We start from the raw sequence: 24,238 nt of genomic DNA on the forward strand, positions 1-24,238 counted from the left end.
AAGCCAATGCACTTTGACTTAATTGGCTTGTACTCCAGAAAATAAGAAATACCTTTTGGCCAGTTACGCATGTGTATTTGAACTGGGACACAAGAGGAAGGGAAACTTTTGTTTTTCCAGGAGTAAACTGTTGAAGTAATGAAAGCGGCTATACCTTGAGCAATCTACTACTTACCCAGAACATAGATCTCACCGTTGACGACAGCTGCACTGAACCGGTACTTAGAGTACTGCATGGGTGCCCGCTCTCTCCATTGATCTTGGCTGGGGTCATATTGCAACAGTTTGTTGCTTAATCGATCAGGCTCTTCATCAGGAAGATCCATCTGTATGAAATATGACAGCGAATGTAACAACAGACCACTTAGAGGCTTTTGTGAGCATGTGAACACAATTAATCAAAGCAGACAGCAGAGGAGATGAATGGAGGTTAACTGTCTCACTCAGACTCACACACTTGCCAAGTCCTGAGACTTGGGGTTGTAAGTGCTCTGTCAACATCAGAGGGATTTATATGTGCAATGGGCTAACGTGCTGGTTTATTAGCAATCAGTGATTTTCACATTTAGATACCAAAAAAAAAAATGAATCAACCACAAGATCTTAAAAAAAAAAAAAGCAAAGCATGCTCTCTTGAACAGTGTATAAAGTAAACCCTAACCTCACCAAACTTCATAGTTGTGAATTTTAACAATATTCATGAAGAACTAATTTTAATAATTCAAAACACTTCTACTGTTTTAGTAATTAGAGGATTTTAGATCACAATTATGAGTCATATGTAAATAACCTGATTTCAATTTTCAAGATAATAGGATTAGCATAAATTGCTTGGAGTTTTGTTTACATATTCACTTATGTTATATATTTGTATATTTAATGATTAGATAGTAAAAATAGAATAATTTCATTCTTGCATAGATACAAGCAGCTTATACCCACAAGCTTCAAGTAAAATAATGTTATTTTTATTTATGATATCTGGAACTTTGTAACAACTTCGAGCTAAGAATTTATGTGTCCCCTTTTTGGGTCCAAGTTTTCGACAAAGAAGTAACTGCCCCCTTAGGAACGTTACATGCACTTCACTTTAGTCTAGGCTTTAAAGACAGTGGGAATGATGACAGTGTGGGCATTCAAAGCCCCGTTTCATGTGCTGTGTCCAAAGCTCAGTGAGATTGCCTCATTACACAATGCTCATTCAGAGACGGAAAGTTAGCAAATACTTTCTTTATTGCTTACTTTCTTCTGTTTTAGGTATTTAATCTCCACATTAGTAAAGCAAAGCTTCCAAGTTGTTTTGAGGGCTTGTTCATGCAAATTCACTGTGAAGGTGGATAGTTTTGGAAAATGAAACTACAGATAATGTCAGGTTCTGGCTTCTCACTGTGATAAAATCTGTACCATGTTTGATCTATAGCACGAATAGAAACATAAGAATAAAGTTTTCCAAGCTTATGAAGGGAATGCAAAAGCATGAGTTTGATCATGAGGCAAATCTGATAAAATAAGAGAAAAGACAGGAAAAATAAATTTATATCACAGGGGCAGCCATGGAATGAGAGTAATCTGTATTGGAAAAACTGGAAGGCAGGAGCACAGGGCAGCTGAGAAGACACCACTGTAAATGCCAAAGGCCCAGGAGGACCCTCAAAAGGACACAGGGCCACTGTGGTCACACTGCTGATCTCTGTATTGGCTTGCCTTCACTTCTCTGGGCTTCAATAGTATCAACAGATTTCTGTTGATATTGCTGATGTCCAGCAATAACACTTGGTGTTTACAGTCACAACATACTTTCTTGGAAATGATGGTGACACTACAGAATCAATATTCTGGCTTTCCATTTATGGTAAGAACGTGTGTGTGTGTGTGTGTGTGTGTGTGTGTGTGTGTGTGTGTTTGTACTTATGGTGAATGTGGGTGTTCATCTACATGTGCATATGCAGGCCAGATGTTAAGCCCAGGTGTTCCTCAGAGGGTCTACCTTATGTTTTTGAGACAAGGTAGCTCGACAAATCTGGAGTTTGCCAATTTGACTAGACTGGCTACCCAGCAAGCTCCACCGGCCCTTCTGTCTCTGTTTCCTCAGTACTGGGATTACAGGCATTTAAGTGGGTGCCAGGAATCAAACTCAGGTTCTCATGCTTGCACAAGCATCTTCCCAACTGAAACACTTCCCCAGCCCCTGCAGCAAGAATCCTACATGTAGAAAAGGCTTAGGAGTGTGGCCACTGGTCACACAGCCATTAGACAGCAGACTGGAATGAGGATCCAGTTGTTCTACTTACTTAGATGCTCACTACAGCTACCTCTTGGCACAGGGATCTTTTCCAATCAGCCAGCAGGGGAAGAATTATGAAGTCCATAGCATAGCACGAATACTAAATGCACCCATGTCTATAAATAACATTTAAAAATCAATTTGCTAAAACTGCTTTGACACTTTCAAGACTTAAGTTTATATTATATGATGAAAAAAAGCATTTTGCCAAAATGTAAGCCATAATCTTTTAGTACTCAACAGCTGCCACATTTTTTCAGCAAAGCCAGACACACCAGGTAGGTATGCAAGGAATTTCTTAACCTGAGGAGTCCAGCCTCCGATGACATAGAGTTTCTTGTTCACTGTTACCACAGCATGACAAGCCAACTGCAGTGGAAGGGGACACACTCGTTTCCAGTTGTCTTGGTCTACGGAGTACTTATCAACACAGTTTGTAATGAGGTACTGGTTTTTAATCTTCATTTGTCCTCCTATGACATAGAGGTCATTATGGATGCTGCCCAGAGCATAGAGCTCTCGAAATTCAGCTGTGCATAACTTTTCCCAAAACTGGTTTCCTCTATCATGATACCTGCAAATTAACAGAGAGAGAGAGAGAGAGAGAGAGAGAGAGAGAGAGAGAGAGAGAGAGAGAGAGAGAGAGAGAGAGAGAAAACCAGGATTAGTTACCATGGCAACAACTCACCCAAGAAACACATTTAGGTTTTTTTTTTTCCAACACAAAACAATATGACCTGACTCTTCTAATTGGAGGAGAAACAGATAATTAACACAAGACAGTAATATATATTTGCTTTCTTTTTCCCCAAGGATCAATGAATAAAACATAATATGCCAAAATATATTCTTCATCTCCTTGAAGAATTTTAGGAAAAATAGACACGTAGAAAGAGTATACCTTAACCTGGACTAGTTTTTAACATTTCCTAGTTCTGGGAAAGAAAATCAGGAACAGAAAATCTTTCAGAAAATCAGTTTTAACCTTAACATAAATGAATAAAGAGACAAAGATACAAAATATTCTGAATATTTAGATAAGAAATAGCATTTTAGTACAACATTAAAGATTCATGGTTTTAGACAGAGAATCTAAAAAGTATCCCAATTTAGAATTTCTAGCTGTAAATTGTACATAGGTAGAATTTTTATAAAGAAAGGGTCTTTCTGTGTAGCTCTAGCTATAGACCAGGCTGGCCTTGGCTATAGGGTAGGCTGCTCTCAGCATCTCAAGTGTTGGGATTAAAGGTGTGCATCATCTTGCCTGGCCACTATTTAAGTTATAGTTTTGGTTTAACACTGATCAAGAGCATTGTGTTAAAATCCATCTGTAGTCTCAGTATTTAGCCCAAACTGGCCTAGAACATGCCATCCTCCTGCCTCTCAAATGGTTGGTTATAGACTTGTGCCACCATGCTTGGCTTGTAAATATATTTTTTCCAATTGTAATTTGAGACATTTGGTATGAGAAAGACAAAAATACATATGGGGATAGTGGGATAAAATATCTGAAATTAAATGTCTCAGAAAAATCTAGAAAAGTGTATGTGGAACAAAAACACAAAACCCAGGAACATGGAAAATAGGAAACAGGTGTTCTGTTTGGAAACAAGATGAAGCCTGGAGCATTTATGTGTGCTTTGTACAGAGTACAGTTTTTAAGGAACACTCTACAGTTAGTCATCTAGTCAGAGTCTCTCCCACTTGTTCTGGGCCAACTCTCACATTCCCCAGAGAACATTCTGCTTCAGGCTTGACAGGGAAGCTGAAAGGCATATTCCTTTCATAGAGGCATGTGTGGCTTGTCACAGTTGAATGCAGAGATTTCTCAAACCTTCCAGTGCCTGTCTTCTATGCAATTCTAAAAAGGAAGTCCGAGTTCCTGGAATCACAAGGGATATTTTCACTAATTTTTAATTTATGGATTTTTCAAAGATAAGAAAGATCTTACCAATATGCTAAAGTAAAGTTAACTGAGTGAATATGTAAATAGAACCAAAAATGGGTTTAGGTTTTCTGAGGCAGAGTTTAAAAAAACATCGTAGGATGAAATTGGTACTATGAAGGTTGAGGATGGTTTTCTAAATAACCTGCTAATCTGATTTTTGTTTCAACAGTTAGAACTGTAAATGAGGAGATAAAATGCTTAGATAAAACTATAAACTTGTGACTAGGAAATAGATATGACATAAAAAAGAAAGTAACAGTGACAAGAGCACTCAGTGCCAACAGGTTGATAGTTTACAGATGGCATTTACATGCTCACTTACTGGGCAGTAGTGGTACATATCTTTGATCCCAACACTCGAGAGGCAGAGGCAGGAGGATCTCCGAGTTCAAGGCCAGCCTGCTCTACAGAGTGAGTTCCAGGATAGCCAGGGCTACACAGAGAAACCCTGTCTCAAAAAACCAAAAAAAAATAAAAAATAAAAAATAAAAATAAATACATGCTCACTTATTTCATATGCTGAAGTGGGAAGATAAAAGAAGATGGAAAAACCTGGCTTACCAGGGTGTTTGTCTATTTCCTACTTTAACTCAAGAAGAAATACACCTGCATGGATACATGGGCATCTATACTGTACAACACAGGCAATCTGAGGAACATCTGGGTAAAGATTAAAGGGATAAGAAGCAATGATATTAAAATTATTAAAGTATTATTATAAAATAATATTGCAGGGACACACCATAGGACATTTGGTTTCCCCTATTTATCACAAAATTGGCACCTAAGTGACCTATAGTGATGCCAGATAAAGGGTCTTGTGAGACAGGATCTCAGGGACACAGGACTCTCAGTGCTCTCTGGAGTCCACTGTAGTGACTAGTTATGAGGAAGGATGTCTCATTTAAGTGCAAAGCAATGCTTCTGATAACCTGACTACTCGTCTTTCTGACAATTTTACATCAGAGGTAAAGGTGGCAGAAACTAGTAACTTTTACCCTAATTCTGACCAGTGTGGAGGCGGTGTTTGGTGCCAGGAACCTGGCTAAGTCTGTGATAGTTAAAAATGGAAATGATGGGGTATGCAGTTAGACATTGCTGCAGGGGAGGGGAAAGGGCTTTTAGAGTGAAGGTGAAAGATGTTTAATGCTCAGAACCAAACCACACACACACACCGCACACACACATACACACACATACACACACATACACACACATACACACACATACACACACATACACACACATACACACACATCACACACACCCACACCCACACACATACATACACACACACATCACACACACACATACATACACACACACATCACATACACACACATCACACACACATACATACACACACATCACACGCGCACGCGCACACACACATACATACACACATCACACACACACACATCACACACACACACACACACACACACACACACACACCAGGGTTGATGCTTATTAACAATAATTTCTGGTGAGAAACCAGTAGACTGTCTTGATGAGGAAGAAAAGAGATATCTGCAAAGCTCAAGGCTCTTTAATTAAGGTCCCAAGATAGAAAGGGCACCAGCACAAAGCATGTGCCATGCAAGAAACAGAACTGCAAGAATCCTGTCAGGAAAGCCAAAGCCTGTTCTTCCCGTAAGGCCTTCATATTTACTTTGCGGTCTACTGATAATTCTGAGAAAGGATGCTCCTGTAGCCTGTGACATGCTTGGCCACAATGGGTGTGGGTCCAGATCATTATCCAGGACTCTGTAATTCCTCCCCACTAGGGGAGATTAGATACATTCCTTAAACCATGACTGTGTAAGAGACAGAAACGGCTCAGAACAGATGTGTAGTGCTAATAAGTGATGGAGGAATAGTAGACTTCTAAGTTCCTTCTTTGCTCCATCTTTACTGTCACAGAGAATTACATTATGATTGAAAAATATGAATAAACCCTGATGGGAGGGATCTGAGAAACGAAGGATCCTGAAGGAAAGTTATACCTCTTAGTACTTACTCTATGTCCATATTTCATACTCATGTAGTTGAACAGTAAGCACTCAGAAAACAAATAGATCATAAAGTAAATGTGTTTTCACAAATAAGATACAGATTTACCTACCTATGTCTAAGCAGGTACCTATGTAACTAAGTATCTATATAACTATGTCTAAGCAGGTGTTCCTGTTCCTCTTATTATAATTGAAGGTTCTTCAAAAGTTCTGCAATGCTGAAGGTTTAGGAAAGATTCACAAATTGAGGGCACAGAATGAAAACTTTCTGGTTAAGAAAAAGTTCTAGGCCAGGCGGTGGTGGCGCACGCCTTTAATCCCAGCACTCGGGAGGCAGAGCCAGGCGGATCTCTGTGAGTTCGAGGCCAGCCTGGGCTACCAAGTGAGTCCCAGGAAAGGAGCAAAGCTACACAGAGAAACCCTGTCTCGAAAAAACAAAAAACAAAAAACAACAACAACAAAAAAAAAAAAAAGAAAAGAAAAAGAAAAAGTTCTAGTTGGGCGTGTTGTCACATGCTTATAATCTTAGCACTCATGAGAGTGAAGGAAGTAGGAGTTGGAAGTTAGTTTGGGTTATATAACAAGATCCCTTGTTTAGTTGGCATAGTGATTGCCTAGAATGAGGGAAGCCCTAGGTTCAGTCCCCACATATAAACTGGACATCCCAGCACTTGTGTAGGCAGGATGATCAAGGTCACCCTTAGCTACACAGTGAATTTTAGGTCAACCTAGAATACATAAGACCCCACCTTAAAAAAATTACTTATTACTCTAAATAATAACTAAAAAATAAAGTTTATATAAACAAACTTTTCTTGTTATTACAAGTTATATAATATATATTATGCCTGATCATATAATTAAAGCCAAGAGTGAAAAATACAATTGTATCATAACATAGATATATTTAAGTAATTAAAAATTCAAGTATATCTTGACAATTAGTGGAAAAGGCAGGCTGTGGATGGAGCTCAGTGACAGAGCACTTGCCCAGCATGGCCAAAGCCATGAGTTTGATCCTTAGCACTAGCTAAAAGCAGCCAAACAAAAACCAATAATAACAAAAAAACCAAAGAAAAGTAATTTTAAAATATGACTTCATTATAAATATTACATATGCTATATAGTATGTTCTGTATACTACTCTTCATGAAAGATGTATACTAGAATTTTTACTGTATATAATTTAAAATGTGACCCTTCAGCAGTACTTCTTCAAGTGCTAATGTCAAAACAAGATTTAAAAAAAAACATATAAAAACTGCTGAGGAGGCAGAGGCAGGTGGATTTTTGTGAGTTCAAGGCCAGCCTGGCCTATAAAGAGAGTTTCAGGCCAGTCATGGCTACATAATGAGGCCCTATCTCAACAAAACAAAACAAAAAATACAAAACCTGCTATGAGATACACACCTATAAATTTCAATATTCTTGTTCTTTTGCCTAGAGAGTCGAGAGGCAGTTGCTTCTCCAGCCACAATTACAGTATTGTTTTCCATGACTACCCCGGTGCACACTGTTCCCAAGCCCTCCCCATACTTGGGTGATGAAATGAAATAGGTCTTGCGTGACACGGGGTCATAACAAAAGCTGGCATCCCCATAGTTCCTGTGCCGTGATCTGATTCCAGAAGAATTGTTCCCAATGCAAAGCAGCAGGCTGGTGGTCTCCATGCCATAGCGAAGATTAGGGGAGTGCTGCTGGGGTGTCTTGATGGCTTTGAATGCATTCTGGATTATGTCAATGCAACTACCATCACAAAGGAGCATCGTGTTCCTTCTTAGGGCCTGTCTTAGAAAGGAAGCATTGATAAGTTCCAGTCTGACTTGCTTCAAAAGCTCAACGAGATGCTCTGTGCGCAAGGCTTGGTTATGATTTACCCATCTCAGAACCAAGTCCAGAATGCTCTCTTCTCTGGATATATTCAGATCATCAGACTTAATAAGTGCCAGGAGCTGGTGAGCTTCAATGTCTAGTATTTCTCCATGTAGGCTTACCTCAGCAAAGTGCTGATATAAGTACTTCTTTGACTGATCACATAAATCTTCTGCTCCAATTTGTTTTGCAAAATAATAGATTCCTATGCAGTTGGAGGCATCCATGTGGTCCATCATATATTTTTGGCACACACTAAAGACTTCTTCCATCTGCATAAAATAGGCAGCCATTGCTACAGTCTGTACGTTGGCATTATTGATCTCCAGAACTGCACTGTACATGTAGTTTAGTATCACTGAAACACTTTCTGCTGTGATGTCATAGAGTATGACCTCCCTCTGAGTGCACTCGAGTAGTCCACAGGTGAACATAGCCTTGAAATAAGGACTAAATGCAGCGAGGACCAGTCTGTGGCAAGGGAATTTCTCCTCTTCTGCTATGAGCACTACATCAATCATTTCTTCTAATTCTTTCATAGTCTTAATTTTATCTAGTAAATTCAAGCAATGCTGGTGTTTTCCCTTTCCCTCAGTCTGGCACTCCATGATATACTCCTTGAAATTTGTAAGTAAGGTTTCTTTGATTTTAGCTTGATTCCTGAGGGGCTATTTGCATTTCTGATTACTCACAAATCAACAGAGATGCCATGAAACAGTCCTGAGGGTAAGAAAAAAGGAAAGTTTTGTCTAAGAAAAAAAATTCTTCATACTTAATGCATATCAATAATGCTAAGAAGTATTTATAAATAAATATTATACATTCAGAACAGAGCAATTTAAGACAACTACTTTGTATCTTAAAAAGACTTTGATGTGCAAATCATCAATTATTAACTGCTACTGCAATAGTTCCTAATCATCAGTGGGTTTTTTTTTTCTAGGACTGGAAAAATCTCAGAGTGAAGGAAGAAAGAAGTAAAAAGATAAGCACATTTTGCAATTCCATTTCTAGTTATCAAATGGGCCACCCTGCAGGCTGAGGGTACAGGGGTATCAGTGAATATCATTTCTAAAGAGATGCAGTGTTGATATGGGTTACATTCAATCCCTCCACAACACACAACCACATGTATAAGGACTAATCCATAGACTATGACCAGGGCTACATAGACCCTAAAAGTGAGATGATAGAAACAAAGTCCACACTCTGATTAAACTTTGGTATGGGAAAAATTATTCAGACTGGTAGGTAATGAAAATTTCATTTTTACTGAGCTTTAAAGCAAAGCCAATGGCTGCTGATCTGAGAATTCATGGTATTTAAAACTTAAACCTAAATGTGTCTTCCTTCCTTGCCTAGCTTTTCTTTGTTCCCTATTTCACAGTGGCACAGACTGAATTGCTTCTTGCCTTTAAAAGCCCTAGTCTAATTAAAAGTCTCTAAGCTGGTGGTGTCACCTTCGCCTTCCCCAGGCGATGCAAACATGAGGTTGCAAGGAAGTTAATTAGCTACTTTGATTTAAAGAAAGACATTCCCAGAGCCAGGAGCTCTTGTGAGGAGAGGGTCCTAGTCTCTATATCTTTTTCTAGTTCTCACTTGGCTACAAAGCTACAGGCAGCGAGAACAAATAATGATGGCGGCAGAGTTGATGCTTAAGAAAGAAACGTGGAGTTAGAAGGACAGGAATACATTTTCAACTAGAAAGGGTAGTGAGTCCCCAAATTTCTATAGCCTTGTAAAGAATTAGACATTTCATGAAAGATCACCTGGTTTTTCTTTTTGAGTGTTGAATTAAATTTCACTTCAAGAAACAAGTGATATACACATAGCAAGGAGTTATAAATAAAGACCCAAGAAGCACTGTGAGAGCCTATGACATAACAACCATCCGAGCTAAGAACTGAAATAGCCATAAAAGTCTACCTGCTGGGCCTTCTGGCATTGCCTTTTTCTGTTTTAACTTCCATAAAGCTTAAAGCTTTCTTGGAGATGGCTTTCTGGTTAAAAGCATAAAACTCTGATTTATTTTTTTATTTATTTTTATTTTTATTTATTTATTTATTTATTTATTTATTTATTTATTTATTTATTTTATTTTACAATACTATTCAGTTCTACATAACAGCCACAGATTCCCTTGTTCTCCCCCTTCTTGCCCCCTCCCCTTCCCCCCAGCCCACCCCCCATTCCCATCTCCTCCAGAGCAAGGCCTCCCCCAAGGACTGAGATCGACCTGATAGACTCAGTCCAGGCAGGTCCAGTCCCCTCCTCCCAGATTGAGCCAAGCGTCCCTGCATAAGCCCCAGGTTTCAAACAGCTAACTCATGCAATGAGCCCAGGACCTGGTACCACTGAGCTGATTTATTTATTTTTTTTATTTATCTATAAGAGTATCCAATTATGGGCACCTAAGAGATTGTTATATGTCTGAATTCTCTTATACACACTATGACTAGCCCAATTTACATTATATAGGTGTCCTGATGCTTCATCACACCTTTAATGCATAACAGCTATTAGTTGGGGCTAAAAAGAACCCAAGCTATTTTGTTGTTGTTCAGATCTGAGAATTGAACCTGGAATATCACATGTGCTAAGCAAGCTCTTTACCATGGAGCCATACCCTTTGCCCCCAACATAAACCTTCTTTTAAGGAAATATGCTTTTTTTCTGTTTTTGTTTTTGAGACAGTGTTTCTCTGTATGTATAGCCCTAGCTGTCCTGGAACTTGCTCTGCGGGCTGGCCTCGAGCTCAGAGATCTGCCTGCCTCTGGCTCTGGAGTGCTGGGATCAAAGGCCTGTGCCACCACCACCTGGCTAAGGAAGTAAATTAAAAAAAAAAAAAAAACCTAGTATTTTTTTTGTATTTGTATTGATGTATAAGAATACCTCAAAGCACACCAGTGTCCATGATGTTAGCAGGCTGTGTACCTTCCAAATGAGATACCCTTGACTTAATACACCACAGGCAGTTTGGTCAGTTCCTAGAATGCTGATCTTGATAACATTAGAACTCTGATGCTTGAGACCCAAAGATTATAATCCTATGATTTCACATATTTAAGATAGGAGTCAAACTACCTGATGGACTTTTTGGTGCAATTTTTTGGCTATTGTGATAAAAATAGGAAGTTCATGCTAAATAAGTAATAAATCTATGTTTGTTCATAACTATGATATAGGTGGTACTTAAAATATTTTTCATTACTTTGATTTTATGTGTATAGGTGTTTTGTTCACATGTACAATTGTGCACTGTGTGTGTGTGTGTGTTACCTACAGAGGCCGGGCAAAAGTTGTCTGATCCCCTGGAACTGGAGTTATAGACAGTTGTAAGCCACCACACTGGGAATCAAACCTGGGTCCTGTGGAAGAACAGCCAGTCCTCTTAGCTGCTGAGCCATCTGTCCTGGTGATAACCTTAATTGATTTTATAGTGGATGAAGCTGGGCTTCCCTTAGTATCCAACCGACCTTCCTGGAAAAAGACGGGTCCCTACATCCCTTACTAATGTTACTGGTTCAAGGACAGGCATGACACCCAAGGGTGGCTATAGCAATGAAATTCAGGTCTTGGCTCCATGGCTGGGAGGTCCATATGTTAGAAACCTGTTGCAGCCATGTCCCTGTGAGCCAGCATCAGGACAAAGCAAACCCAGGGAGGGAGGCAGAGTATTCAGAGCAATGTGTTGGAAAATGCATTTTATATTAACAGTTTATAGTTTGGAGGCCATTTAAGCTGATTTGAATATTTGGAATCTAGAAACCTTACTTGTATAAATGGCATTTAAGAAATGTTGAGAAACATGGCCCAAGGTAGCTGTAATTATGTCCATCACTAGGTTGTAGTCTTATATTTTCAGATACCATTGCTGTCAAATAGAACTCTCAGAATCTCCTTCATAAAACGCACCAATCACAAGCTGGGTATGGTAGCATACACCTTTAATCCAAGCACTTGGGCAGAGTCAGAGAGGCAGGAGGATTTCTATGAGTTCAAGGCCAGCCTGATCTACATGGCCACTTTCAGAGCTAGGACTACATGGTGATATCTTGTCTCAAGAGAAAAAAAAAAAAAAAGCACTAATCACGTAAGTTACTCTTTTCTATTGGCTTCTCTCGAAATGGCCAAGGCACTATACATGGAGACAGACTGAATTGTGAACCCAATTCCATCTGACCCCAACGTCTGCATCCTTTGCCCTTCTAGTGCAAGGGCTGGAAACCTAGGGCTAAGTGGTAAATATGCCAGGCAGGCCATCTGGGCTCTGTCACAACTACTCAACTTTGCTCTTATGGCACAAAAGCAGCCACAGAAAAAAACCATAAACAAATGAACATGACTGTGTTCAAGTAAAATGAATTTTGGATGCTGAAATTTGAATTTCACAAATTCAACATGCCCTATTTTCATGTGTCATGAAATATTATTCTTCTTTTGACTTTTAAAAGCTATTTAAAATTACGAAACCTGTTCTTAGCTCATAGACTTTGCAAAAACAAGTGGCAGGTTGCCGACTGCTCCAAAGCTATAAATAAATCTACTCTCAAGACTGTGAGTAGGACACTATCCTGTCTGGGTGACTAATCTCCACTTCTTTTCCTAAATTCAGCTGGAGAGTTTTGAGAATTGGTTGTCTGCTTTGAAAATATCAACTGTTTGTTCATATCTATATCTATATTATTATAGCTACAGTCAATCTCTTGAACAAATGGCGTTTTGGGATGTGGTTCCTCTTTCTCAAACATTGGCTTATACAAATAGCAACAACAAAACCCCTTCAATTTCCTTTAAAAGAGAAACAACAGTTTCAAACACTTGGAAGAATCATTTACTGTGAATGGTTAAAATGGACATACACATTTGCTAAGTACCTATTCTTTCTAATTGCTGTTTATAGACTCCTGAAAGGTATTCTAATTGCTTTGGCTTTACAGATAAAATTAATTTGCTTGTTGAAATCTTGAAAAAAAAAATAGCCTGGATGTTACATCAGCCACCACACTTCAAAAATACTCTCAGCATTGTCTCTACATTTAAAGAGCAGAGAAGGTATTGGTGTGGCAGACGGGGGTTAGGCCAGCAGCTCACTGACTTGCTGTCATCTTAAAATGATTTAAACTTTCCTAAATCTTGGTTTCTTCATCTGAACAATGGGGATAAATCTTTAAATAAAGCAGTTTTTTTTCAGTCTTTAGCCCCCAAATGGACAATAGGTATATTTTACCATCACAGTGACTCAGCAAACAATACTGCTCTGCAGTTAGGGACTGACCTTGGGCTTGGTTACCGAGGCCTTGGTCTGACTCCTTGTCTGTGGTAATCCAGTAATATGAACATGTTTCATAGCCTCTTTAAGTTCTAGCTTCTTCCCCTGGGATTTCTTTTGAGAACTGTGTGGGAATAGTTGGAAGAAACCAATAAGGTTATGCATGCAATTAGCTTTATAAAATCTACTTGGTAAAGTGAAGGCAGGCCACACCTGTACAAACATTTTTCAAACAAAAATAATTTGAGTCCATACACAAATCACTTGTGGATACAGATACAGCTCATAAATGGAGAGAGCTGACAGAAACTTTTTCTCATAATGAGGGCAGAGAGTACATTCTCCTTTCATCAGCAAAACAAAATTGTATAAATGTTCTCAATGATATCAATGGGGAGTTATTCTCTGCTCCAATTTATAGCAGACTGAACTGATGCATTCATAATAATAGTACTCATAATAATGGAGAAAGATGAGTAGCAAAGATAAATATAAATCACAAGAATAAAGCCTAATTACTCTGCAAATTCAAAATGCAGTTACACCCAAGTCCATTATATTTAGTTTAGAGAAGTACACTGCTATAAATTTAATGGGGGGCAAAAATGTCAATTTCTTTACATCATAAATGTTTTGCTTTCAGAGACCAGGGGCCTCGAACCAGTCCAATGATTCTTTGAGATGAACGCCTGCATGTAAAAATGTATGGATAATGGGGTTTAGTGCGTGACTCACTGTGTCACACTGCAGCTTCCAGGACGAGCTTTCTCTTTCTCCCCGCTTCTCTCCCCGCCCTTTTTTTAAAAAAATTTTATTTTGTTTCATTCTGGGGGAGGGAGATGGGTGGGACTGGGAATCATGATGTGAATGACACAAAGAATAAATAAAAAGAAAGTTAAAAAATGTTTTGCTTTTACAATATTTGATTTTATCATCTTTACAGTTACTACTTTTTCTGAATAATGACTGATACATGACCAAGCTTTCCTTTCTAAGAAAATTCTCCATCTTCAGCAGAAGTTAGAGTAATTAAAATTCATAGCAGCACTGTTTGAAATAGCAAAAGCCACCTTTAGCAAAAACCACAATTAGCAGAAGACTATAATATATTCACTCAAAAGAATATTGCACAGCAGAAAAATTAATAAACATGATCTTCATGTATCAAAAACATGGTTATGAAAAAGACTAGAATACATGCTGCATACTACTAATGTGTTTAAAATATACAATACAGTATGCTGTTCTAATAGAGTAGTGTAGATAATATATTCTGACAACATAAATAGTTGGTGAATTTGGTAAAGTGTATTACAAGAATTTTTAATATTATCTCTGGATTTTTTCTGTAAATATGGAAACACCAAAACAAAAAGGTTAAAAATTATGTATTTTTAAGAACCTGTACTGGAACTGTACTGGAACATAAAGCAATGGAGAGTGGTTGTTTTCACGGGGTGTGGAAGAAAGGGAGACCAACAGCAAAGAATGACAAGGAGTTTCAACTGTATAAATGTTTAATTCCCCTAGCTGTAGGGTGAGGACTCAATCCACACTTCATTGTTCTTTAAGCCCTTTTGTATATCTTGAAAACTGCATGAAGTGTGCTTAAAAGATTGTATTAATATTAATCACTTATGGCTTCTGAAAACCTTAGCCGTGTTATAAATGATGCCTGTACATTATCTGATATGTCATATGCAGAGAAATAATAGATACATTATGAATTTTCATATATTGTAAATTTACATATCAAAGTGTAGGCAGCCCAAGTTATGAGTGATGAGAAAATACAGAAACCTCCTATGTGGCCGGAATGACAACAGCTTTGAAATCTTGTGGAGATCCTCCCAACCCCCTCTTCCTTGTTCATTTCTTTAACATTGACCTGTGTGATGGAAGTTACTAGGTTCAGAATTCTTACCTGTTTATTTCCCCCATAAAAATGTTTGGAACAGTGAATAGGTTACAACCATGATAGAAATGATCAACACCAAAGCTTTGCTTTTTTATTTATAAAAACCAACCAAACAAAAAAAACCCCAAAACAAAACAAAAACAGAAGAGCAAAAAGTGACTAGGACAGGGCTCCAAGATCTAGTTTTCCCAAAATTGCCTTCAACAGATTTGGGTTAACAAACCAAGAAATGTCAACATTATGACATCAGAAAATTATGTCCCAGTTCCTATGTTTAAAGCAAAGCCCTTTATTAAGAAGGCCTTTATAAAGTCAGTGATTACCATGGAGAAAATTATTGCCTCACATTTAAAAACAATTATCAAGGGCCTGTTTTCACCACCACTCACTCCAGCGGGGCAGGCTCCTGGTAACGGGGCTCCCCCCCCACTGCCTGTCCCGTTTCCCGACTCTCCTTCCTGGTAGATGTTCTGTGGAGTCAAAGGACTAGCAATGCTAATGCATAAATGTAATTCTCTGTGTCAGGAACATCCTTCTTCCCTTGTCCAGCTCTTCAAAATTCAGCTCAGAGACCACTTTCTTGAAGTAAAGAGCTTTATGTTTTATTCACTTCTCTATTTTTATTATGTCTGTGGTGACACTTGGCATGTGAGAGTTGCTTGGCATGGTTTGGTTGATAAATTAATGCTTTTTTAAATTCTAGATCTTTCCTAATAACTGTATTCCCCCTCCTCTTTGTCTTAAAAATAGTTTTAGAGACAAGGTGTTTCTAGGTAGCCCTGGTTGGCCTCTAATTCACAGAGATCTTGCCTGCCTCTGTCTCCTGTGTGCTGGGATTAAAGGCACGTGCCACCATGTCTGCCCCCACCCCTTTATATTTTTCATGTATATGTCAGTTTTGGAGATTTTTACTTTGCTTAAGCCATGCTTTTAAACTTTACGTTATTATCCTCTTGTCCAACTATAAAATTCACACAGAAGGTTTTCTTGCCTATAAAATTTGTTGCACTATGACACCGACTTCTCACTCCTACCCTCAAAATTAATTCATAGCCATTATTTGCTCTCTAAGATAGAGGCCTCATTCTTGGGGAAGAGCCAGCAGAAGCTTGCATCAGCTTCAATAAGCAAACTTGAAACATTTCCAAATCTATAGAAAAAAAAATGTAAGATATGGCAACAATTCACATTCCCCATGTGACCTGGAAGGCCAACTGCAGCTCAAGCAGCTCATCTGCCCAGCTTTACTAAGACCTAAGGGTCAGCCATTATTCATCCTATGTTGCTTTTCACACCTCTCTCCTTGTAGATTATTTTACAGCCATTTAAGTTTGCGCCCCCTGGTTTATAATGTTATACTTACTCCCTTGCTGTATTTTGTTTCGGTCACCACCAGCTTTCCCCAGTCCTACATTTACCAACGTGGCAGGAGATAGCTCTGAAAATGCATACCACCCTAAATGTACTCTCAGCTTTCCCGCTGGTGTGGTTTCCCTGATTTGTTTAATACTAATAATTCACCCTCAAACATACACAAGGCATGTAATAACGAATCACAGAGATGATAAAGACAAATAAGCTTTCTTTTCTCTTTCCTTTGGTGCGCTGACAATGTTTTGCACTCGCAGTTCTTTATACTTTTTCCAAGCGCTTTAATATGCATTATAGCTCATTAGTTGCTCTTAAGAATCATGTGGGGAAAATGCAAGGCAATTATATTCCTGGCTTTAAAGTTAAGAGAGTTGCCCAGGGATACATTCAGCGCTGATTGAATTTAAACGAACCGAACCCTGCATTATTAAGGGGCTCTAGGAAGGCAGGCGAGCCCTTACCTCCATGGCTGGCGTTTAGAGTCTAGCTGGGACGGAACGGGTCATTTGGGGAAGGGCATCATCATGGAGAGCACGCAAATGAATCACGCCACAGGGAAGCAGCTGACCCTCGCCGCTGCATCCCCTCTCTAGGCCCTTTCTTACTTACTTGCTGCCGCCCGGCCCCGCTCGCTCGTTCCACCGCGATGGCGCCGTGACTGGGCACGCCGCGGGGTCGAGGGCACCACCGCCGGGCCGGGCTGACCACATTGCCCGAAATGGGCCAGTGCGGACAAGCGCTATAAATAGACAGAGCGAGGGGGGTGCGGGGGACGGACGGCGCCCAGCGTGGACAAGGACGACGCTAGCGGCCACCCTGAGGTAACAGGTGCTCCGTCTCTGCGCGGGAAGCGGCCCGGCCACGCGCGGCAGTCTGCGCCTGCGCAGGGGGGGGGTCTTCCCGCGCCAGTTCCACACCTAGTCCACGGCAGTCCCCCACCCAGCAAGTGCTCTGCGCCTGCGCGGGGTCTTCCCGCGCCGATTCCATACCGCGGCGCCTCCAGGTTGCCTCAGGCAAGGACTGGCCAGAGACTTCCCGTGCCAGACCGTGTGCTAGGGACGAGGATGGTCTATCAGGAGCCTAAAGGACATCTTCTAAAAGAGAATTTGGAAGTCGGATCTTTTAAGGTGACAGATCTTTCACTTAGTTTTTAAACGTTGCAAACCTCAAGCCCTCTGTGTGATCTCATTGAGAATGGTCTATGGTGGGGTTGCTGAATAAACACAGGAACCCAGTAAAAATAAAATTCAGACATACAACCTCTATTTTTTTTTTAAAGTATAATGATATCACATGACCAATTCACATTTAGAAGCAACTCATTCTTTTGGTTTGGTTTTTCTATACTTTTATTCATTACAGCTGGCAACCGGACCTGAATCAGCTCCTGATTGTGGGGCCAGGTTGCCTTAAGAAGCAGATATGTCCCCTACTCCCGAGGAAAGACTGAATTCTGTTCTCAGCTGAGGGTACTGCTGGGATAGCAAACTTAACCCCTGAGAAGTGTTAACAGAGCCTCTACTTTGTGGGTAAGGAAGCAGTATTAAGTCAGTTAGTGTAAAACAAAACAAAACAATGGCTTTAACACGGTATGTTACCTTACATTTAACATTTCACTGCTCTGGAGATCAGAATTGCAAAATGTCTTCCCAATGGGTTGAAATGAAGGTGCCAGTGGGCATGTGTTTCTAGGAGAGAATCTGTCTCCTGGATGTTTTACAGTTTCTAGAAACGGTTCTGATTCTTTTGGGTGCGATTCCTTCCTCTTAAAAGTCAGGATCAAGCTGGAGGTGGTTGGGCATACCTGTAATGCCAGCACCCAAGAAGTGATGGTAGGAGGATCAGGAGTTCAAGGGTAGCATGGGGCACGTGAGACACTGTGTAATACCCCCACTTCCCCAAGCTGAGGTTATAGAGATGAGTCCTTCTCAGGTTGTATCACTCTGGTGCACATTCTTCTTTTGCCTTAAAAAAAAAATCTTTGTGGTAAAATATGTACAATATAAATTTTGCCTTTCATTTGTTTTAAGTGTTCAATCTAGCACCCATAAATATGTTAACAATGCTGTGTAACTACTATAATTTGTATGTTGAATATCCCCCAGAAGTTTGCATTTTGAAGGTGTGAGCCCCAGGGTGATGCTATTGGGAGGCGCTATGACCCTTAGGATGTGGGGGCCTGATAACTCCTTAGATATTTGGAGGATGTCTCTGATGGAGTCAACAGGACCTCAGTTGATCTTTTTACCTCCTGTATGAATCAAGCTGTTTACTCTGCCACTTCCCACCATTACCATCCAGTTTACCTACCAGAGGTCCAAAGCAATGGACTCATCCAGTCTTGCTCTGGAACCTCTCCCACTTGAAATAAAATAACCTTTTTTTTTTTTTTCATTCTAAGTTAATCATCTCAGATATTTTACTAAAGTAACTGGTATCTGAGTAACACAACTGCAATCACCATTTCCATTTCCACCTTTTAAAAATTATGCCAAACAAAGTACTCATTAGAAAGTAACTCCCCATTTTTCTCTCCTCACAAGTACCCAGTCATCTCCATCCTATTTTCTGCCTGTATGAACTTACCTATTATACATACTTTATATAAGCAGAAGTTTATAATATTTATCCTTTTGTTACTGATTTATTGAACTTAAAAATGTCCTCAAGGTTCATATATATTGTATCATGTATGAAAATTTCCTTCTGTCTTAAGAATTGATACTACTCTATGTATTTAATCTACAAATATTGTATTGGGAATGTTTTTGTCATTTTTTTCTTTGTTGAGGGAAGAACTCACTCTGCAGCTGGTACTGCTCTCAGACTCATCATCCTCTTGCCTCAGTCTCCCTTAGAACATAGTAGCATTGTTCTCCCATATGTCTGTATCCTCAAGTGCCCATTTCCAGTTACTTGAAGACATTCCTCTCTCCCTATCTCATAAACACCCCTTGATCTGCCAGCTCCATTTAGATCCTTCTACAATTATTTCCATTCTGCTTTTGGTTTTCTTTACAGAATGTCAGTATGAAGTCAAGGAGTCTTTCTTGGCTGGAATTGAAACCCTCTTTAATTTCCTTGTTGGCTATTTTATTTCACCTTTTATATTTGTTTCAAGAGGAAGTGGGGTTGTGTGAAAAAATCAGAGCTTGGAGTCCAGAGGCCAATTTAGATCCTGTATTTTATCCCTAGGTGACTTTAGTTGATTTCAAAATACTTGTTTGCCAAATGATTAATCAAGTGTTAATATTTAGCCAACATACTGACCCATCAAACAACACTAAGAGCTCTGAGGCTTGAACTTGGTTGGTTGTTGGCCTCCTGCACCTGAGTCTCACTTTCTCTCTCTCTCTCTCTCTCTCTCTCTCTCTCTCTCTCTCTCTCTCTGTGTGTGTTTCCCTCCCCTCCCCCTTTCCCTTCCCTTTCCCTTCCCTTCTTTCTCTTTTTGGTCCCTGCTGGTTCTTGTCTAAAAGGCACAGAGTATTCTTGTCAATGCCTAGCACACTATGCTCCCACTGCAGAGCCTTTTAGTGTAGCAATTTGTAACACTCACTGTATTTCCCCCTCAGTGCTAGTCAGTTTTCTGTCACCTTACGCCTGAGAAAATCAACTTATAAAGAGAAAAAGGTTCATTTTGGCTCATAGTTTTATAGATTTCAGTTCCTGATCAACAGGCACCATTGCTATTGAGCCTGTGACAGTATCGGGGCAGAAGCACATGGGTGCTGTGGTGGTTTGAAAGAAAACAGCCCCCAAAGGGAGTGGCACTATTAAGAGGTGTGGCTTTGTTGGGGTGGGTGTGGCCTTGTTGGGGGAAGTGTGTCACTGTGGAGGCTGACTTTGAGGCCTCATATGTTCAAGCCATGCTCAGTGTGACACTCAGTCTACTTCCTGTTGCCCGCATATCAATATGTAGCAGCTCCTTCTCCAGCACCATGTCTGTCTGTGTGCCACCATGTCCCACCATGATGATTATGGACTGAATCTCTGAATTGTAAGCAAGCCACCCAATTAAATGTTTTCCTTTGTAAGAGTTGCCATAGTCATGGTGTCTCATCACAGCAATAAACACCCTAACTACGACAGGGACAATAAGCAATAAACGACTTGTTTCATGTCCTGGAAGTAAAAGAATGACAGGAAGAGACTGAGATCCTACAAATTACTTTGAGGACATAACCTTAATGATCTGGAGACCTCGTCCTCGGCCAGTGGTTCTCAACCTTCCTAATGATATGACCCTTTAATACAATTCCTCGAATTGTGGTGACCCCATCAATAAGATTATTTTCATTGCTTTGCTACTGTTATGAATCATAATGTAAATATCTGTGTTTTCTGATGGGCTTAGGTGACTCCTGTGAAAGAGTCATTTGACCCCAAAGGGGTTGCACCCCACATGTTGAGAACCACTGTTCTAGGCCCTACCTTTTAAAGTTTCCATCACCTGCTAGTTGCACCGAGCTGAGGAGCAAGCCTTTAGCATATAGGCCTTTGAGGATATTCCAGATCTGAACTATAGCACACAGCAAGCCTGAAAGCATTCATAGGTCAGAAATACTGTCCACTTCACCTTTGCAGCATTCATGTGCTCTGCTCAGGGAAGGGTCATTGATTCCAATGATTGTAAGACAAAGTGCTTATATGCAAAGTAAGGTGGGCCTGGAGCTGGGACATCCAGTGTCCTGACCTGACTCTGTTCCCTGAAGCCTCCTTACTTCCTGCAAGTCACTCAGATTCCTACAGTAGTAAGTAGATAATAATGAGTCTATTTTACATAAAAAGCTGGTAGGAGGATGAAATAGTCCTGCTAGTGAATGTGCTTAATAAACTATAAAGTCACACCAAGTCATTTTTCCTCTGATAGGTGTGTGATATTGAATCGAACTCTTTCACCAAAGGTTTTGCAAATGGGCTTTTGTGCTTTTCCTCCGCATTTGTTCTTGAGTGTGCTTTCCCTTTCTTATAAATTCTCTGTTTCTGTTTCTGACCATGTGTCCCTGGTGTGGCCCTTGGCCTTGGGATACAAAGAGTCTGGAATCAACTGTCATCTGAACTCAGATCTGTGACTCAGCACTGTTAAGTATGCTTCTCTGACATTCTGGGCTTTTGCACTGTTCTTCTGACCTCTATGTCTAACTTAAAGGGCATGCATTTCCCCATATCTCCTTCTCCTGGCAGTTGCCAAGATTTTCAGCTTGCCTGTCCTTTTATTTGTCTCTCAAACTTTAATAAAACTGTCCTTGATCTTCAAAAAGATCTTGAAAATGGAACAGAAAGCTATCTTCTATTCATAATCTATTTCATCCCACTGAGCTAGATATGGACCATACTTCTTTTGTTGGCATTCCCATTTTAGGAATCTATCACACAGAAGCTCAGAGAACAGTTATTACCAGTTTACTAAGGCCCACTGTTCCATTTCTGTGAACACAGCCTATTCAGACATCTTTCCATCCTGAGGGCATTTGAGGCTACGTACAAGTTAATCACAAAACCTTCTGGAAATCAAATTTCCCTTGTTTGGGATGATTTCATTTTTCTCAGCCTTGAAATCCCCAAATCCCAAGTATATGAGTACTCAAACTCTGCTTCAGTACAGTTCCAAGTAGTTTCTTGACACAAGCATGATGAGTTGCTATTGTTTGTTGCATTATTAAGCAGTAATCCAGTGATCCTATATATTGTTTGACATTATAAATCACTAGAACGAGAGCTCCTGAAAATACAGAAAGCGAATTTTTAACACACATTTGCCTGGGTGGGAGCTTTTCAAGGCTGCTGAAGTGGCTCTAGGTTTCAGCCACCCAGCCTCCTCCTCTCCTCCACCTGCCCCTATATAGGCCACCACTACCTCCAAGAAGTAGCAAAGAGAGGATATCAAGCCTTTCTTTGTGAGAGGATACCTCTGTGTACACAAGATGATTTACTGTGTATCACACTGGCTTTTACTTGCACAATAAAACCTAGCTGTCAAGAGGAAGGGATTGGGGGATTTAGTTTATCCTGGACAGCAAATAGTTTTTTTTCTATTCAGAAGACGGGAGATACAATATTATATCTTCTAAGTAGGCAACACTGTATACCATTCACACTCTATAACTCAAACATTTATTTTGCTTTTCACAATGTCTTGTACCTCTCCTTTCTAGCTGTTTTCAAGTTTAGTTTTGCATTTGTGCATTTATTTGTGTGGCTTCTCTCTCCAAATGCTATGAGGGCAAGGAGTGTGTATGTCTCTGCTTTCAAGACCAACACAGCCTGGTGCAGAGTAGATGCTTGATAAGCTGTGGAGTAAATGAATGTATGTAATTAGGGAGTCCCTCATTATCTCCAGGGCCACTTTGTGTCTTCACCAAAACACACTTCTAGCAGAACACTGATGCTGTCATCTGTGTCCTCAAAGCACTTCAGCGGTCTCCTCCCTGGTAAATAGCCTTGGCCGATGGCACTACAGTGTTTCGGGTCTCTCTCCTGCTGGGTGATGAGCTTCTCCTGGGAAGAGTGGCCCAGCTCATTACTGCATCCCTAGGGATCAGTACATGGCTGGTTCATAGGCTGCTGTGGTCGGATGTTCCCTCTAAAGCTCATTTTATATTTACTTGCCGCTGTGAAGATATTGGGAGGTGGAATCTATACTAGGTGATTAGACTATGATGGTGCCACCTTCACGGATGGGTCAAGGCCTTTATTGAGGAAGGAAGTTATTTCCAGAATTCTACCCAATTTTCTCTCTTTGTCTCATTTGTGTTTGCTTTTTTGCCATACTATGATGTCCAAACTATGTGGGCCCTTTGAATTTAGAACTCCTAACTTCCAGAACTCAGGGAAATAAGTTTCTCCTCCTTCTTAATTGTCCATGGGCCTGTGATATTCTGTTCTGAAAGCAGAAGGGTTAAGAAAGGAGCACTCAACCGAACTCATCGGTGTTTGAAACGAATCCTTCTATAGAGAACAAACGGAGAGTTTTGCTTTCCCATTTTTCCCTCTTGCTCATGCAAGAATCTTCCCTTCTAAAACATTCTTTTCGTGTCATGGTGCAGCCCTTCCTTTCCACTTGTTAATGCTCAGGTGGGAGAGGAAATTTTATGCCGTGTCACACAGGAAGGCCTGTCTCACCAGTGCAACCGTTGGCCCCAGTTTCTGTCTGAACCCCCTCTTCAGCTCTGGGTTCATCCTTGCCAAGTCATTTGACATTGGTATTGGAAGAGCTGTCTGTTTTTCCATTTCTCCGGTCCTTACACACATTGACTGAGCATCCATTCCGTGCCAGGTAAGGCTAGATGTTGATCAGCTGTGGACAAAACAGATACAGTTTCTTGGAGGTTATAATCTGGAGATACATATTATATATATTTTTATTTTATATACTATATATTATAATTTGGAGATAGCAGATGATGGATATTTAACATCTGATTTCCCCTATCTTCTACTTTCATACAGAGCTGTTTGGTTTTTCATAGTTTAGGAAATTGCAAAAATTTTTGTTCCCTTTTCTGCCTCTCATAACACCTTTGCCGATATTTCCTCTTTGCTGCTAAGTTTGAAATGT

The 24,238-nt window shown here is 40.0% G+C and overlaps 1 protein-coding gene across 13 annotated transcripts in view; it reads right to left on the reverse strand.

Annotated features, from left to right (window-relative positions):
- The window catches only part of Kbtbd12 (kelch repeat and BTB domain containing 12), a 79,653-nt gene extending 62,134 nt beyond the window's left edge, over positions 1-17,519 (reverse strand). For 2 of the 13 annotated variants that reach the window (XM_042274484.2, XM_076567289.1), the window contains exons 1-5: positions 17,290-17,428; positions 13,398-13,515; positions 7,658-8,839; positions 2,588-2,858; positions 176-326 (exon numbers count right to left, since the gene is read on the reverse strand). In XM_042274484.2, the coding sequence (XP_042130418.1) occupies positions 176-326; positions 2,588-2,858; positions 7,658-8,727 (1,492 nt within the window). In that variant the 5' untranslated portion in view covers positions 8,728-8,839; positions 13,398-13,515; positions 17,290-17,428. Of the gene's footprint in view, positions 1-175; positions 327-2,587; positions 2,859-7,657; positions 8,840-13,397; positions 13,516-17,141 lie in introns of all 13 variants that reach the window. The other 11 variants (XR_013049990.1, XM_076567287.1, XM_076567284.1 and 8 more) reach the window with 9 other exon arrangements.
- Positions 17,520-24,238: the final 6,719 nt, after the last annotated feature.

This window comes from Peromyscus maniculatus, chromosome 3 (assembly GCF_049852395.1).
Source record: "Peromyscus maniculatus bairdii isolate BWxNUB_F1_BW_parent chromosome 3, HU_Pman_BW_mat_3.1, whole genome shotgun sequence".
In the NCBI taxonomy this organism is placed as follows: Eukaryota; Metazoa; Chordata; class Mammalia; order Rodentia; family Cricetidae; genus Peromyscus; species Peromyscus maniculatus.